Raw genomic sequence first — 18,671 nt, 5'->3', positions numbered from 1 at the left:
CTCTAATTATTTATTAGTTTGCCAGCCGTACTGGTGGCCGGTTGGCTTCTGAGTGCAATTCAAGATACTGGCTATCATCTACGTAGGAAGCCCAGCATGGCAGAAGGCTTGTTTTACTTGTGGGATCATCTGTCTTCAAATATTTACACCTGTCCAGTCAGATCAGCTAAATTGGATGTGCTCTGGGTCCACCTGTTAAGCAGAGTCACCTTCTGCACCCTTAGAAGTGGGCTTTCTGAGTAACAGGTCTTGTTTGAGAAACTATAACACACACACACCCGGAAATTTGCAACGATTCCACAGTTTTGACTGCTCTCAGCCCTGGCTCAGAAGGAAACCCATAGCAGCCCACTCCTTCGTGTGTCTTTCTTCAGTCCTTGGGATAAAAAGTGGAAAAGATCAAAAAGAGGTTAGGATACGAGGAAGGGATTTGCTACCATAACTTTGCCTTCTTCTGAATGTAGAGTATGAGGCTGAAACCCAGCCTCTTCGTCCATGTGAACTTCAGAGGGAGAAGGCCTTTCGTGATGGAGAAGACTACATCCCTCAATGCTCAGAAGATGGACAGTTTAGGTAACGTTGGCACAATTTCCAATTTCTTGGAAGAACGGTTAACTGCAAGGGGAGAAAGATGGGGGATTTTGGTTCAGCACATCTGCAGTGTCCTAGTTTCAGGGGTGACATTCAGCCGGATTAGATTGGCTCTGGCGAACTGGTAGGGACTATTTGAATCAGTTCACTGAACCGGTAAAAATCACCTCTGGTTGGCCCCACCCACACCCTCTTAGTCACCTGCTTGGTTACCCACTTGCTCACCTGCTCGCCATTCACCCTTCCGGCTGCTCGCTCCACCCTTCCGGCTGCTCAACCCGCCCACCCAATCCGAATATTTCTCTCTCCATTCACAGCAGAGCTGCTGCAGCCTGCCCCATTAAGGTAGTCCCTGGGAGGGAGGGGGCCGGGGGGAAGGGACCATAAAGGGAGCTGTGAATGGTGGGAGAAATGTTCACCTTCTCTCTGCCACAACATTCACTACGAGTTTTCTTGTGCCCATGCACACATTTTTTCCTATCGGGTTCTGTGGGCGTGGCTTGGTGTGTGTGTGGGTCATATGACTGAGTGGGTATGAGTGACATCGAGTTGGCCATGCCCACTCAGTCACAGGATCCCTCCGCCACAGAACTGGTAGGGAAAAAAATTAAATGTCACCCCTGCCTAATTTGCCTATCACCATGACCACCTAAGAGAAACCAGATATAACCAGGGCAGTGGTGAGTTGCAGCCGGTACACCCTGGTACGGGCGTACCGGTGCCTGCCCGGAGCACCAGGTACCATTCTGGTATGGTGCTCCGGAGGGCCCACCCATCTGCTCAAGCTCCTTACCTGTATTTGAGCTCTTCAGTGCTTCCACGCACAGAGTGCACGGCGCCTGCACGATGCTCCACCGAGCAGCTCGAGTGTCGTGGAGCCTCATGGAGGCATCACAAGAGATAAGGACACATGTGTGCGCTGCACACATTCATGTAGTTGGTGCTGGGCCCCACTGCAACCGGTACTGGCTGGGGAATTCTTTAAGTTGAAGTCCATAAATCTTAAAGTAGCCATGTTTGGGGCCCCCTGCATTAAAATGCTATCTGAGATACTTCTTATCTGGAAATATAAACAAACCAGTCAGGAATTCTGGTAGTTGGAAGTCCACACATTTCAAAACTGTCGAGGTTGAGAAACACTGATTTAATTTTTATGGACGGTATCAGCTCAAAAAGGCAGCGACGTGCAGTCAGGGGAGGCAGAGGAGGCGGAGCCTCACCACTGTCATCATGAAAAGAAAAACAAATGTAAAAGGAAAAAGGCAAGAGCTGAGATCAGGCTGAGCTAGTTGCTGCCAGAGTCACCATGGATGACTCTGCTTAGTGCTTAGCTGTTTAAAAAAAGCTATAAAAAAGTATCAGAGCTCAGGTGGGCGAAAGAAAGAAAGTGCTTTAGACAGAGGGATGTCGGGGGAGAAGAATGCCTCACCAAACCATAAACCCCACCGCACGTCACTGCAAAAAGGCATTGGCTCACTTCCTTCCTTACAGTGGCCCAGAGGATCAAAGCAATGAGCTAATGTTTGGAAAATAACATCTGATACTTCTTACAAAGGCTTGTCAGTCTTAATGCATGTCTAAAAAGCGTAATAATGTTGGAAATCACTATTTTGTCCACCAGGAACATACAATGCAATAAAAATGGGATTTCCTGCTGGTGTGTCGATGAAAAAGGCATTGAGGTCACAGGCACTAGGCAGTCTGGATCGTCTCTGACTTGTAAGTTCCTCCTTGTTCTGAACTTTTGTTTCAAAACACAAAGAATTGTGGTCTGCATTTGTGTTTGTGTATGAGAGATAGAGAGAGAGAGACTCACCTCTCAGATATATTTCTTTCCTGCATTCAAGATACATTTTGGGATATATAGTGGTGTTCTGACCCTGCCTTCTCCGTCCAGGAACGAAAGCCGAAACCAACGTAAAGGAGAATGTTTCTTTTAATCAGTCCAGACTCTTGTTGGCTGCCAGCCACATAAACAAAGAGATAAGTACTCTGGCAGCAAGTCCTACAAAACTTGGGAGCAATGCAAACAAACTCTGGCAGCAATCCAGCCTGCCAAGTTTGTTTCTTGTTAGTCCTTAACATGAACGTTGACTTCTGCAAAAGGGCGTGGCACAAGCAGTCTCTTTTATAATCAGGAGAGGATCTTAATAAGCATCAGCTGAGCGTAATCATCTCCTATTATTACGCAGTTGTTCTTGCCACCGAGTAGCCCTTCGACGGTGTGCATCCCGAAACAACTCACAGGTGTTTTCCGGATCACTCCCTCTTGTCTCCTCCCCATTGATCCAAGGCTCCGGCGCCACCTGGTGGCCAACCAGTCTCTCCTTGCCCTGCTCGGAGTCGGCACCCTGTCCAGGGTCCTCCACCTCCTCCAGGGCCGACTCATAAGACCCCTCGCTGTCGGAGTCTGGCGGCAGCTCCAATGGCTCCTGCCGGGCCACAACACAGTGGGATGTTAATATTGTGGCCCGCCAGCGGCCAGCAGAGCTGGTGGCAGATTCGGACAGTGAGGAGTTTGGGGAGGAACACGGGCCAGTCCTGGAGTTTGGGGAAGGCTCTGATGAGGGCTCTGCATCAGAGGTAGAGATAGGGCCAGGGCCATCCAACAGTTATCATCTGCCTTCGGTGTTGGATATCAATAACTGCCTCCTATCTCTGACCACTTCATGAGCAATCAGGTTCAAGCAAGAAGTTTTCAAAATGGTCACTTCAAGCATAGCTTGGTATGCAGCTGTCTTCTTCTCCCAGCCGGGTAACCTTGAAGCAGCATCTTGGGGAGATACAGAAGCTACTTTTGCTTTCTCTCAAATATCCTGCTCCCATCTACTCTCCCGAGAGTTCACAGCAGACCAGAGGTGGTTTCCTACCAGTTTGCACCTATTTGGTAGAACCGGTTCGTCAAATCTACCGACTCGGTTAGAAGAGGTTCCACCAGTGGAACCTACAGGTTCCAAAGAGGTTCCAAATTTTTTGGAAACCCACCACTGGTCCTTGGATATGATTATTCTACACTATCATGCTCATATTTCTAAAACTCAGTGCCTCTGTGAAAAGTAAGGATGACTCCTGCGTTTGTGGTGCAATCAGAACATTGCGAGTGTTGAAGTTGTTTTAACGCAAACCAAAGATGCCTTTTAAAAAACAAGTTTACATCATATTCTTTTGCATGCCAGTGCTGTGTGTGAGGTAATTTAAGGTGGTTCTGACAAGTGTAGTCGGCATCTTCATATCCGGTCACATGGGCGGCAAGCCACTCCCACAAAGGAGGCCACACCCACAGAGTAGGTTCGAACAATTTTTGAAACCCACCACTGCAGAAGATCCTCACTGCCTGGTAGCGAAACACAAGCAAGAGTAGGTTGGCAGCTGACTTTGTGTTTTTTCCTGCTGTAGGTTTGTCCTTCTGCCAGCTTCAAAAACAGCAGATTCTGGTCAGCCGCTACATCAACAGCAGTGAAACTGCCTACATCCCACAGTGTCTGGATTCGGGTGACTTTGACCCCGTACAGTGTGACTTGGCTCTGGAAGAATGCTGGTGCGTGGACAGCGAAGGGATGGAGATTTACGGGACCAGACAGAAAGGGAAACCAAGGCAATGTAAGTCATTAGTCAAAACATAATTGGGCATTTAAACCAGAGGTAGTCATGCGAGATTCCGTTCCTTTCCTAACCAAGCTCATTCCCCATTGACCGATCCAGAAGGCAGGTTTCTTTCCTCAACAAAGTCTTCAGAGGCACATTTGAAAGGGGTGATCATATTCAGAGGCAGTCTGTTTTCACAACATGCTGAAACCAAGGCCTTTAAATACCAAGGTTGCATTTGCAGAACTTCCTCAACCTAATTAGTTTTAACCAGGCTTCCCTTTTCTGGCTTAGTGCAATCTTCAAGCCAAGTCATTTCAAGGAATTCTTACTTTGAAGTACTGCAAAATGCAGAAAATTGGTTAAGTGTTCTGCAAAAATAGTTGAAGAGCTGAAGAGCTAAATACAAAATACGGTTTTATTTCAAGTTCCAGTGTCTGTTTTTCCTTCCTTCCTTCCTTCCTTCCTTCCTTCCTTCCTTCCTTCCTTCCTTCCTTCCTTCCTTCCTCCCTCCCTCCTTCCTTCCTTCCTTCCTTCCTTCTTCCTTCCTTCCTCCCTCTCTCCCTCCCTCCTTCCTCCTTCCTTCTTGCTTCCCATCCTTCCTCCCTCCCTCCCCCCTCCCTTCCTTCCCTTCCTTTCTTCCCTTCCCTTTTCTTCCTTCCTCCCTTCCTCCCTCCCTCCCTCCCTCCCTTCTTCCTCCCTCCTTCCATTCCTTTCCTTTCTTTCCCTTCCATTTTCCTTCCTTCTTTTCCTTCCTTCCTTCCTCCCTCCCTCCTTCCTTTCTTCCTTCTTGCTTCCCCTCCTTCCTTCCTTTCCCTTCCCTTTTCTTCCTTCCTCCCTCCCTCCCTCCCTTCTTCCTCCCTCCCTCCATTCCTTTCCTTTCTTTCCCTTCCATTTTCCTTCCCTTCCTTCTTTTCCTTCCTTCCTCCCTCCTCCCTCCCTCCCTCCCTTCCTTCCTTCTTGCTTCCCATCCTTCCTCCCTCCCTCCCTCCTCCCCTCCCTCCTTCCTTTCTTCCTTCTTGTTTCCCTTCCTTCTTTCCCTTCCTTCCTCCCTTCCTCCATCCTTCCCTCCCTCCATTCCTTTCCTTTCTTTCCCTTCCATTTTCCTTTCCTTTCCCTCCCTCCCTCCCTCCCTCCCTTCCTCTTCCTTCCTTGTCATCATTATCTTTTTAACCTGTCAGTCATCCTTTCTCTTCTCAAAGTTAGAAAAGCAGTGAGAAATAGATGGGAATAAACCAACCTTCTTGATAAAGAGATGAGAATGAGCAATGGATACAGGATGGGGAGGAAATCTCTTCTGAAATCTCTTTGAAAAGTTTGACAACTGATATTTTGAGAAGAAAGAAGTCAGAATAAACAAAATATTTTTGCTTGTCAGGTCCTGGCCGGTGTGAGATCCGAGACCGCCGCATTCTGCATGGCGTTGGGGAAAAGACCCCTCCTCAGTGCTCAACTGATGGAGAATTCCTGCCTGTCCAATGCAAGTTTGTCAACACAACCGATAGGATGGTCTTTGATCTCATCCATCATTTTAACAGGTAGGAAGGACTTTTGGCAATGCTTAGTGCCTAGTCCTGCCATTGAGGAAGATAGAAAGACATTCTAGACCTAGCAAAAGCACCATGAGTTGAGGTAATCTGGACTATCGGTGGTGATATGTTTGGAAGGAGACTTGAACATAGTTCCAAGTGAAATACCCTGATTCAAAGCTGATATTTTCTCATGTTTAATAGGAGGGAATAATGATCTAAGACCCATTGTCAGCATTCCAAGTAATGCAACCATGGAAAGCAGAACTTTGAGGCAGGTAGATTAATCAAAGAACAATTTATTGGATACATCATATTGGCACAACTGGTGAAAACCGACTGGGAATGTTTCCACTGTTTTCACCTAATTAAAAAAAATGAGAATCCCCCCCCCCTTTCCACAAGTCATCAGTCACATTGTCCAATTGAGGTGCTGGCTGGTTGCCTGGTAACTTTGCTCCTCCTTTCCCCAGCTACTTGTTGGCATGTCCTTGGTTCCCACAGGAAAACGTTTTGCTTTGATTATAAAACCCCAGCTATTTATTTCCCCCTTCCCTATCTCTTCATCTTCCTTCTGGAAACCCTGAAGCCTCCAAGATAGCCTCAGCCAGGCTCACTTCAGGGTTAACACCCATATTATTATCACTTCCATTTCCCATCCCTCAAAAATAAGTTGAAGACAATCTGTGAATAAAACAAAGAGCGTCCTGTTACAGCTTAATTCCTGAAGCATGAAAAGCTGTTTCTTGAAAGGATCATTCTCTGGTCTGTTCATGAGAATATAAACAATAATATGCTAATCATATATCAAAGGAGTGGCCATAATGTCTCTTGCTACATCATGGAAAATCTCAAATCTATATTGAATTTTCTTTCTTTTTTAATCCCTAAACATTTTGAATAGAGTGTATTGTCAGGGCATATCAGTTACAAAAGAAAAACAAAGAGAGAACAAAATGTAATATTAACACATATACTGGTAACAATAGTAATAATATATCAGAATAGGTTTAGCTCAATTTCTCTTTATATTAGCTTATTCATAATTCTGTTAATTATATTGGGATATTTATAATTATAAACCATCTTTATATTTAATTCATGCATAGCAATAATCTTTCATCATCTAATTTCTACCTCTTATCTCTAACCACTCATAAAATCTATTCCATGTCAAGTAATATTCTGTGTCTTCTTTGCCTTTTATTTTTAAAGCCAATCTATCCATCTCTGCACAGTCTAATATTTCCTGAATTACATCCTCCTCTGATGGAGTGTTCTCATTTTTCCAATATTGTGCAAATACAATCCTTGCTGCTGTCAGTGCCTGCAAAGCTAAATATATAGTCCCTTTATCATAACCCACCATCATTATACCCAGCAAAAATCTATATTGGATTTTCTAATGGCTGGATTTCTTTTTCAGGTTCCCCAAAGCGTTCTTAACATTTAGTTCCTTCAGAAATTTGTTCCCTGAAATCAACGGATACTGTCACTGTACAGACAGCCTTGGGAGAGAACTAGAAGATACAGGTGAGTCTACCTGCAAGAGCCTTCTAAAAGTGAAAACTTAGTAGGTGAACACCTTTTGCCTAGCAAAAGGTACCGTATTTTTGGAGTATAAGACGCACCAAGATTTTGAAAAGGTAAATTAAAAAAAAAGTTTTTGCTTGAGGAAAGCCTCCGGAGCCTGGGGAGGGTGAAAATCCCGCCCCACCCCTTGTAGCAGGAAGCCAACTAGGCAACGCCTCCAAGGCCACGCCCACCCAGCAACCGTGCAGAGAACCGGTTGCTAACACTTTTCAATCCCACCCCTGTTTAAAATGGATTCTTCCCGACATAATTGCTTCCCCCTCTCACCCACACCGCCTGATATGGCCATAGTAAATGAGATGCAGCTTTGTAATCTTTGCCTTCTAATGTCCTATCTGTGGTTATGCCCTCCAGTACTTGCTGATTGGTCATCTTTGCTGTCCTAGGATCCATTTGATGCAGGGGTGGGTTTCTTGCCCCATTCCAACCGGTTCGGTTGGAACGGGGCCGGCGGCATCCTTGTGCACGCGCGCGGTGCACGCATGCGTACTAGTGTCTGCGCGATGCTCCAGCTGCTCCTGGAGGATCGCGCAGGTGCTGTATGCGTCCTGCGCATGCGTGGAAGCGCAGAACTCGTCAAAACCGGGTAAGGACCGCGGGTGGGTGGGCGCGCCCTTTGCCGTTCCCGGAAGTTACTTACTTCCGGGTTCGCCGACCAACCGGTTTGCAGGGACCGCCGCGAACCGGTTGAAACCCACCCCTGATTTGATGTATCCTAATCAAATAAAAAAGAAAAGAGGTTTGAGCAGCGGAAGGGGAAGCTTCTCTTGAAGGTGCTCTTCTAAAACGTTCTCTCCTTTCCCAGGCCTGGAAATGTTGCTCGAAAATGTGTACGACACTGTTTTTGCGTCGCTGGAACCAGTTCCCACCTTTGCTGAAAGTAGCATGTACAGGATCCTACAGAGACGTTTCCTGGGAGTACAGCTGGCAACAACGGGCAGATTCAGATGTACGTGTCAAGGTTCCAGCTGAGTATGACAGAGATGATCTGATCTTCTTATGCAGGGCTTTATTGAGTACATCATTTTGGCACATACGAAAGCAAAACCAGATCGAGCTATTTCCCACGCTAACCTGTACAGTTCAAGTATAGATTCTCCCTCCCCCTATTTAAAGCCCTTCATGGTATTGGACCTGGGTACTTGAGAGACCGCCTGCTGCCAATTACCTCCAATAGACCGATTAGATCCCACAGATTAGGCCTCCTCCGAATTCCATCCGCCAGCCAATGCCGGCTGGCGATTACCTGGAGGAGAGCCTTCTCTGTGGCTGCTCCGACCCTCTGGAACGAGCTCCCCGTGGAGATTCAAACCCTCACCACCCTCCAGGCCTTCCGCAAAGCCCTTAAAACCTGGCTGTTCCGACAGGCCTGGGGCTAAAGAGTTTTTGCCCCCCTCCTCGAATGGTATGGTTGTTGTGTGCTTTTAAATTTGTTCGTCTTTTTATCCCTTATCTGTATCCCCTTCCCTGACTTGGATTGTGAGCCGCCCTGAGTCCCCTTCGGGGAAAAGGGCAGCATATAAGTGCAATAAATTCAATTCAATTCAATTCAATTCTCCCTCCCCCTATTTAGGCCAGGTCACATTGTCCAATTGTGTTTCGTACTATTGTTGTGAGAAAGTCTCTTTGGCTCTGGCAAACACCTGTTGAAGTGTCCTTGGTTCCCATGGCTGTTCTCTCGTTGCTGAGAGTGTACATTCCATTCTGCTCCTCCCTTCCCCCTCGGGGTGGTTGGCAAGCTGAGAATCGAAAATGGCTGAAACAGCAAAAGCAAATTTTGAAGCTTGACAGTATGTAGCAAAAAGTTCTGTGAGTTTAGAAAACACAAATCCGAAGAAGGCAGGTGTTGTGACCCAACAGCAGCTGGCTGAGCTGTTGGTGGAATCTGACAGCAATGAACACGATGGGACTGCCCTGGAGGCTGAGGAAGACTCGGGGGGGGGGTGTTCGGAGTCAGAGCAGGGATTAGAGAGGCCTGTTGGCCACCAGGTGGTGTCTGAGTCAGGGAGCAGTGAGGAAGAACAGAGGGAGGCTGTCCCTGACGTACGTATGCGTAGGGCTGAGAGGAGGAGGGAGCAGCTTTGGAAAAAGGCTCACAGAAGGAAATAGGAACAGGTGGCTACTGATTGTCCCCTCCCGGAGAGCTTATAGGTGGGGCGACGGGAGGGGAATTTTGCAGGAAACAACACTTTACTAATCCAGGCGTAGTGAAAGATGGGGAGAATTCTGTGAGTTCAAGCCTTGTTTTCATAGAGATAATTTTCTGGGCTCCTAGCCAAGGGGTTGCTTATCTCCCTCCTTAGTTGTGGCAGACAGCCAAGTCTGCGTCAGTATATATTAGAGGCTTGGGACAGAACAGCAGGTCAACATCTACAGCTAATCCTCGACTTATAACCATTTGTTTAGTCACCATTCAAAGTTTCAACGGCACTGAAAAAAATGACTTATGACTGGTTTTTACACTTACAGCCGTTGCAATATCCCCATGGTCACATGATCAAAATTCGGACACTTGGCAACTGTCTCATATTTATGACGGTTGCAGTGTCCCCTTTGGGAACCTTCTGACAAGCAAAGTGAATGGGGAAGGCAGATTCACTTTATGACCGTGTCACTAACAACTGCAGTTGTTCACTTAGCAACGGTGGCAATAAAGGTTGTAAAATGGGGGCAAAACACATTTAACAACTGTCTTGCTTAGCGATGGGAATTTTGGGCTCAGTTGTGGTCATAAGTCAAGGACTACCTGTGTCGTTCTTTGTGGGATGAGATGGTTCTCCTCCTATTCCACCCATAGTAGTTGAACAGAGGACTGTTCTTATTTTTATTGATTTATTGTTACATTTCTCTCCTCTCTCTCTCTCTCTCTCTCTCCCTCCTCCCTCTGTGTATGTATGTATGTATGTATGTATGTATGTAGGTAGGTAGGTAGGTAGGTAGGTAGGTAGGTAGAGATAGAGATAGAGATAGACACACCACACACACAGTTATATTTATATCTAACTGTGGTGTGTGTGTGTGCGTGTGTGTGTGTTCAACAGTAAAAATGCAGAATGCAGAGCACAGCCAAATCAATACTGGTGTAATTAAAATCCTAAAGTCCACTGGCTCAAGTTTTCTTCTTCCTGAATTTTTCCATTAGACCGATTTTTTTCAGGATATTTTTCAGACACAGGAACAAATGTCCACGTGAATGAAAAATTGGTTCTCTTACACTTTGTAGTTCTTTTCTTTTGAAGGCCCCTCCAAGTGTGAAATAGAGTATTTCACTGCCACTCGTTTTGAGGAGGATTATAAACCATTGTGTGAAGATAATGGTGCCTACAAGCCAACACAATGTCAACTGAATGGAGAATGTTGGTGTGTCGACAGCAGAGGACAGGAGATCCCCGGAACAAGAAGGAGAGGACAGAAACCGATGTGTGGTAGGTTAAGCCAGAAACATGCTCATCAAGGATTGTCATCCCTAACTTAATGTTATCTCAAAACTGTAGACAAAATCCTCCAAATATCAATTGCAATGCAATAGCAGTGAATTTCTTCTTTCTGAATTCCCCAGAAACATCTAACCAGGGATGTCAAACTCAATTTCATTGAGGGCCACATCAGGGTTGTGTTTGACCTTGGGGTGGCCGTGGCCAGAGTGGGCATGGCCAGCTCGACGTCACTTGTGTCAGGGTTGCCCGTGGTGGCCCAAGCGCTCTGTCAGAGAAAACAGACTCCCAAGCTCCGTTTTTGGCTGTGACAGCCTCCTGCAACCCTCTGCCAGCAAAAACAGACCTTGGGATGGCCACAAGCTCCATTTTCACTGGCAGAAGCACCATGGTCTGGTCCTCCCCCCCCCCATTTTTCCGGGTGGTCCCACGAGCCAGATCTAAGCAACCTGCGGGGCCAGATGCAGCCCTTGGGCCTTGAGTTTGACACCCCTGATTTAACTGTTCATAAGGATAAACAAATGCTGGACCTTGGCTGATCCAGCAGAGTTACTCTTATGTTCTTAAAATACACAGAGATAAAGGTTTTCCCCCCTCCTCTTCTCATTAGTTTGATGAGAGTATTGAAACAAAGCTCCAAGAAAGGAAAGCTGTTCTATGTAATACGATGCAGATTTAATTTGTGGAATTTTGGGCCATCTTTAGGGGCGACCTCCAGTTTGGAGGGTTTTCGAAGAGAACAAAACACTTCAAGGAGGATAGGTCATTAATGGCTGCTAATCTTAATGGATCATCACCTCCTTGATCACAAGTAATTTACTTTAAATATTAGGTGCTGGGCTGCATCAACTGAAAGAAGTTTCATTGTAGGAGAAAAGCAGACAGAGGTGGGGCGGAGTTAAATGGGTCATCAGTCTAGAATCATTACAGTCCCACATGTAGACTCCTGGGAGGGGTGGGGCAGGGTGGGCAGGGCCAGCCAGTCCTGGCAACTACTGTAAAATTAGCATTCGGTTCACCCAAACCAGTCCAAATTCTACTGAATTCCACACCTGACTTAGACCATTTGTGGGACTGTAATGATTCTAGACTGATGACTCATTTAACTCCGCCCCACCTCTGCCTGCTTTTCTCCTACAATAAAACTTCTTCCCCTGATGGCCGATTGAGGAAAACAGCACCCAATCACATTTTACATTCTTGCAGTCGTCAAAACATGCAATATTAAACACAAATTCCCCTTATTATATTTTTCAGGTACTATACCTAACAAAAATACGTCTGGCTTATAATCTAAATGCAGTTTTAACATTTTCTTTTCTAACCATCTATGTATTCTTATCCAATAATTCTTTGTTTTCACACATGTCCATCACAGATGATCGTATGGGCCTGGTGCTTGGCATCTTCTTCTGTTCTTCATAATAATTAACCTCCTGTTATCCTTTCCTTTGTCTAGACAAGGAGCCCACCTGTGTCTCGGAGAGACTAGTATCTCTCTCCAGGCTTTTCTATGGCCCCGTTGGACATTTCAGTCATAACAATTTATTTTCTGCTCCTCAAGAGCCACGGAAGATTGTTGGCTCCTCAAGATTTTGTCCCTTTCTATTCAGAGACTTTTTGGTGGGCTCCACGGAGCCATCTTCCATCTCAGGGGGTAACAGCGCCGCTCAGCTCTTCACATACGAAACGCTCCTCGGCGAAGCGGTTGGTGGGATGTTTCCTTCCCGAGAACTTGCTCAAGTTGCTCTACGGTTCACCAACAACCCAAAGCGATTCCAAGAAAACCTTTTTGGTGGGATGTTCTTGAAGAACCTGGCCCAATTTAACCTGACAGGAGCTTTTGGCCCCAACAGCAAATTTAATTTGGACAAGTATTTCCAGCAGGTTGGGATGAGAAGCGGATTCAGTGAACTGGCTGATCAACTGTTGCAGGGAAGCTCCCAGGAGAAGTTCAACCTGAGCCAATCTCTTGTTGACGGCTTTGGACGTACGGTTAATTTAGAGGACAACCAGAATGCCGTCAAATTCCTTGCTTCTCTTCTTGAGGCCCCCGAGTTTTTCACTTTTCTGCAGCATGTGATTTCTGTCCCAGAAAGTGTCACCAAAGATTTAGGCGACGTGGTGAAGATTCTGTTGAAAGCAAGAGACTGCACGGAAGAGGACAACGATGCCTTCGTGCCAGACTGCACGGAAGATGGGAACTACAAGGAGATCCAGTGTAAGAGAGGGGAGTGTTGGTGCGTAGATTTAAGGGGGAAAGAAATCCCTGGATCCAAAGTACGAGGGACAAAACCGCGGTGCCCTACAACGTGTGAAAAGCAAAGGGCCAGTCTGCAACTCTTAATTAGAGACCAGCCTGCAGGATCTCAGATGTTCGTTCCTTCATGTACCAAAGAAGGGACATTCCTGCCAGTCCAGTGCCATGGGAAAAACTGTTTCTGCGTCAATTCAGAAGGCACACCTGTCCCAGGGATACGTACCAATTCTGGAGACCCCATACAATGTAAGTTTCACATGTTCACATGCATTATTTGGGTGGGTGGGTGTGTTTGTGAGATGCTCCTAATGTTGAGTGATGCTGATGATACGACTACACAGAGCTTAGAATGTGAAGCTAGTCATGGAAGAACTTCGTAGAAGTTTGCTCTCTCTAGACCCGTGATGATGACGAACCTGTGGCATGCGTGCCCAAAGTGGCACGCAGAGCCGTGTTGTCAGGCATGTGTGGCATTGCCCATTCCTCTTCCGGGTTTCTTTTTTTTTGACAGTGTAATGTTTTTATTTTCCATTTTCCATTTTCATACAGTCACATATATACTGTGCATAGCCAGGGCCATACAACATTAAATAATAATCACAGCAATTCCTCTTGTCAACAATACCCCCCAAAATAGAAACCCAATATACCTCTTCCACTCTCCATACACCTCTTTCTTCCGCCCCCCTCCAACTTTCCATCTTCCGGGTTTCTGACGCACATGCGCACGTGAGGATCAGCTAGCCTTTGTGCATATGGCAGCACCAGAAACTGGAAGAGCTGGTCTTGTTTTACAGGGCGAGCATGCATGCTGGCCATCTGATTGGTGCGTGCGCATGGATGGCACTAAAACGGAGAACTTGCTGGACGGTGTGCATGTGCGCACCGAAAACCATAAGCTCATTTTCTATACTACCCTACAATGTTTTACAGCTCTCTCTGGGTGATTTACAATGTCAGCCTATTGCCCCAACAATCTGGGTCCTCATTTTACCAACCTCGGAAGGATTGGAAGGTTGTGAGTCAATCTTGAGCCCATCAAAATTAAACTCTAGGCTGTGGGCAGAATTAGCCTGCAATGCTGTGTTTTAACCGCTGTGCCATCAGGGCTCTTTTATATTAAGTTAATAACATGGTTGTTAGGTAAACTCCCTGTTGGGAGAGCGAGTACGTTCAGCAAAGCGTTGTGAGAGTTGTGTTGGAGAACACACAAACCAGCATACAGAGGCACTGCAGTTTAAATAGGCTTTTACTTTCGTGGAAATAGAGGTATCAGAGTCCATCAAACAATCCAATCATACACGGATAAGACAGTCAGTCATCAATGTCTTTCAGTTAAGGGATAATCCAAATAACATAGTCCAGTAACATATAATCAGTCCAGTAATCAAAGTTTGCTATCAGCTGCAAAACTTACAATAGCTCACGGCACTCAGATCAGATCAGCCTAGCATCTAACAAACAGAGAGAGAGCTAACAGGCATTCTGGCTCCCCCTGATGGCCGATTGAGGAAAACAGCACCCAATCACATTTTACAGTATGATTTAAAGAAACGGATACAACATTGTTACATGATTTATATATTTCCAACCCAACCATTATAATTATATTCCTAACAATGGTTGTTAAGTGAATCGGACTTAATTATTGACTTTGCATGTCAGAAGGTCTCCAAAGGTGATCCTATCACCCCAGGACACCGCAACTGTCATAAATAGGAACTATTTTCATGCGGGTTTGAGAAAAAGGAAAAGCTTCTACAATTGTGCCGTTTATAATTGTATAATGCCTTATGCCTTGTGTTTCATAACTACTTCTTTGAGTTGTTCCATGCTCTGGCTGGTGTCATCTTTGATGGTGTCCAGCCATCGTGTTCTTTGGAGGCCTGGTTCCCTTTTTCCGATAGCTCCTCCAAGCATAATTGCTTTCTCCATAGAATTCCTCCACATGACGTGGCCAAAATAAATGAGACCCAATTTTGTGACTTTTGCCTTCCGGTGGTGACATGACTGTTGTGAGCTCTTCCAGGACTTGCTTGTTAATCCCCTTCGCTGTCCCAAGACATAATTTGTATAATTGCATTTAATATAAACACGGTCATTTTTTTTTAAGTTTAATTGACCAGGTTTATCTTTTAAGTGAGGATTTAAAATGGAATAAATTTAGCTGAGCAATTAATGAAATAATCAAAATGAATAAACACCTTTGATGCTCTTTCTATAAAGATATTTTTTAAAAACACATATATTCCCAATAATCTACAGGTATCCTGGCTCTTCTGACACTGCTTATCTCCAGTGGTTGCTGAATAGAATAGAGTAGAATAGAGTAGAATAGAATAGAATAGAATAGAGTAGAGTAGAGTAGAGTAGAGTAGAGTAGAGTAGAGTAGCGTAGAGTAGAGTAGCGTAGCGTAGAGTAGAGTAGCGTAGCGTAGGGTAGGGTAGAGTAGAGTAGAGTAGAGTAGCGTAGAGTAGCGTAGCGTAGAGTAGAGTAGAGTAGAGTAGAGTAGCGTAGCATAGCATAGAATTCTTTATTGGCCAAGTGTGTTTGGACACACAAGGAATTCGTCTTCGGTGCATAAGCTCAGTGTACATAAAAGTGATAAATCATGAATATAGTCTTCGTAAATTCATCATGAATCATAAGATGCAACCTTCATTGATAGTCATAGGATACTAAATAAGCAATCAACATAAATCATACTAGGAAACAAAATAAAACAATATAAATTGCAAAGATACAAGCTAGAAGTTATACTGTAGTCAGGTGTGGAAAATGAGATAGGTAATAGGAAGGATGAGAAAAAGAATAGTAATATGATCTTAGTAAATAGTTTGATAGTGTTGTATGACTTAGTTGTTTAGCAGAGTGATGGCTACTGTCCTTGTGTCTAGTTGTTCTGGTGTGCATTGTCCTTGAAACAATTTATGCCCAAGATGTGAGAGGCCTGTAGATATTTTCACAGTCCTGTTTTAAGGACAAACAAATTGTGATTACAGCTCAGGTGGCTAGAGTCTGCACTGCGGATTCGTTGGAAACATGTGATTAATCCACTTTAGCCATTTTACACAACTGCTGTTACCAAACCTTTTTGCATTACTATTTTGTTTTGCATTTTAGTATTTAATGACTATAGGCCTCACAATTTATGGATTGCTATTATAGTACAATTAGGCGACTGTCAGTCTCTACTTCGCTACTTGCTTTAGGCTGTCCTTGAAACGGGGAGGAGGGGGAGGCATGGTATTTGGGAGGGGAAGTCTTAAGTACAGGAGGGATTGTAAAAAAGGGAGTTTTGTTCTCACCATCTACTGCGCATGCTGCAGATAGTGAATTTGCCCGCCAAGGCCAACTGTCCGGCATACCAACCTGAGGATGCTTTTTGAAGATGGAACCCACGTGACACCTGAGGGATGTGCGGATTGGACTATGGGATGGGATTGGATAGCAATAGCAATAGCAGTAGACTTATATACCGCTTCATAGGCCTTTCAGGCCTCTCTAAGCGGTTTACAGAGAGTCAGCATATTGCCCCCAACAATCTGGGTCCTCATTTTACCCACCTCGGAAGGATGGAAGGCTGAGTCAACCCTGAGCCGGTGAGATTTGAACCGCTGACCTGCTGATCTAGCAGTAGCCTGCAGTGCTGCATTTAACCACTGCGCCACCTTGGATTACCAGGGGGAGGGAGTTGAGTCACATATTGATATCTATGATTACGCGCGCTTTTGCCTCAGATCTTGCTTTGCTTAGCTGCTATCTACTCATAACCAGTAAAAGTACTCTTAATTCTGCAAAATGGAGTTAAGTGATTTCTTTCTTGGTTGCTGAGGGAGGCTGTTTATTGTTTACTGTTTATTAAATTTATAGGCCGCCCAATCCCGGAGGACTCCGGGCGGCTTGATACTGACAGACAGGATGCTAAATTGTGATTTTAATATAGATTTTATCCATTACTTATTATTTTATTCTAGGATTTTCAACTGGATATTAATTGGGTGTTTTTATTTGTCCTGGTCTCTGACTGTAATGAAACCTGATTTGATTAGATTAATTAAAATGAATCAAAGTCGGCCATTACTACTGCAATGCGCTCTACATGGGGCAGCCTTTGAAGAGTATTCGGAGACTACAACTCGTCCAGAATGCAGCCGCGCGAGCGATTGTGGGTGCACCTCGGTACACCCACGTTACACCTATCCTCCGCGAGCTGCACTGGTTACCGATTGGTCTCCGGATACGCTTCAAGGTGCTAGTCGTCACTTATAAAGCCCTTCATGGTATTGGACCTGGGTACTTGAGAGACCGCCTGCTGCCAATTACCTCCCAAAGACCCATTATATCACACAGATTAGGCCTCCTCCGGGTTCTGTCTACCAGCCAATGCCATCTGGCTACTACCCGGGGGAGGGCCTTCTCTGTGGCAGCTCCGGCCCTTTGGAACGAACTCCCCACAGAGATTCGGACCCTCACCTCTCTCCAGGCCTTCCGAAAAGCCATTAAAACCTGGCTGTGTCGGCAGGCCTGGGGTCGATGAGTTCCCCTCCCCTCTCGATTCGTGTGGCTGTTGGTTGTTTTTAAATGCCTTGTATTTGTAGTTTTTGTGTTTCCCTTTCCCTCCTTGGGTTTGTGCGCTGCCCTGAGTCCCGCTGGGAATAGGGCGGCATATAAATAAAACGAAACCTAAACCTAAACCATTTCAGCTATTCTTGGGCTCGGGTGAAAATCTTAAAACACCTGTTCTACGGACGTCGTGTTTATCAAGTTGGTTCTTTCTTAGGTCCAAGTGACTGCCATCTCGCAGCTGGTCAAGCGTTTCTAAGATCCGCCAAGCAGTTTCTATTGAGTCCCACTTCTCTGACGCAACTGTCCAGCGTTTATATACCTCAGTGTGGTCTGGATGGTCAATGGAGGCCAGTCCAATGCAATGGTCCACCTGAACAAGCCTTTGAATGGTACCAAAGATGGAACACTCAGAACAATAACAACAATCGGCTTACAATAGCTGAGTTGGCTAACGTACTCCTAGACTACAAGGCAAGATCTCAGCAAAGCTTTGGAGATTTCATCAAGGTTCTCTACGCAGCGGGCCACCAGAATATTTTCCCAGAATTCTCCAGATATTCATCTTTTGAAGCTGTTCCCCGAGAGCTGCTGGAGGGCAACCCATCGCAGTCATCTGAGAATCTTTTATTCGACCCGTTCACCTTCTGGCAGCTTCTTCAAGGTCGCCTGAACTATTATCCAGGATCCTACAGTGATTTTAGTATCCCCTTGGGACATTTTGATCTTCGCAACTGTTGGTGTGTGGATGAAAAGGGACGCCCGCAAGGAAGTCAAGGCAGCGTAAACCAAGTTCCGACTTGTAAGTAACTTGAGCCCAGTGGTGGGTTTCAAAACTTTTTTAGAACTTCTTCTGTAGGTGTGGCCTGCATTGTGGGAGTTGCTTGCCCGTAATATGACCAAGTGTGAGTGGCTTGGCAGTCAGGTGACTGGGTGGGCATGACCAACTTGTAAAATGTGGTGAAACTCACTTAACAACGCTCTTGCTTAGCAACCAAAATGTTGGCTCAGAAACTCTGGCATTTGAAGCACGCAAGTCTTAAAGCTGTCAAGTTACAAGACCCTTGCACCCCTAACCCTTTAGAAAAAAAACCCCAGGGGTGTTCAAACTT

At 45.5% G+C, this 18,671-nt stretch overlaps 1 protein-coding gene across 1 annotated transcript in view; it reads left to right on the top strand.

Annotated features, from left to right (window-relative positions):
* The first annotated feature begins 5,682 nt into the window (after positions 1-5,682).
* Positions 5,683-18,671, top strand: part of TG (thyroglobulin) — a 141,566-nt gene continuing 128,577 nt past the window's right edge. Inside the window, exons 1-6 of the mRNA XM_087706664.1 lie at positions 5,683-5,714; positions 7,132-7,238; positions 8,104-8,247; positions 10,538-10,723; positions 12,192-13,238; positions 17,777-18,361. Of these exons, the coding sequence (XP_087562790.1) occupies positions 5,683-5,714; positions 7,132-7,238; positions 8,104-8,247; positions 10,538-10,723; positions 12,192-13,238; positions 17,777-18,361 (2,101 nt within the window). The remainder of the gene's footprint in view (positions 5,715-7,131; positions 7,239-8,103; positions 8,248-10,537; positions 10,724-12,191; positions 13,239-17,776; positions 18,362-18,671) is intronic.

The sequence above is a fragment of the Thamnophis sirtalis genome, unplaced genomic scaffold (genome assembly GCF_051295495.1).
Source record: "Thamnophis sirtalis isolate CommonGarterSnake01/CBP01778 unplaced genomic scaffold, rThaSir2_p1.2 scaffold_2, whole genome shotgun sequence".
Taxonomy (NCBI): domain Eukaryota; kingdom Metazoa; phylum Chordata; class Lepidosauria; order Squamata; family Natricidae; genus Thamnophis; species Thamnophis sirtalis.
This window is presented reverse-complemented; position numbering and strand designations above follow the sequence as displayed.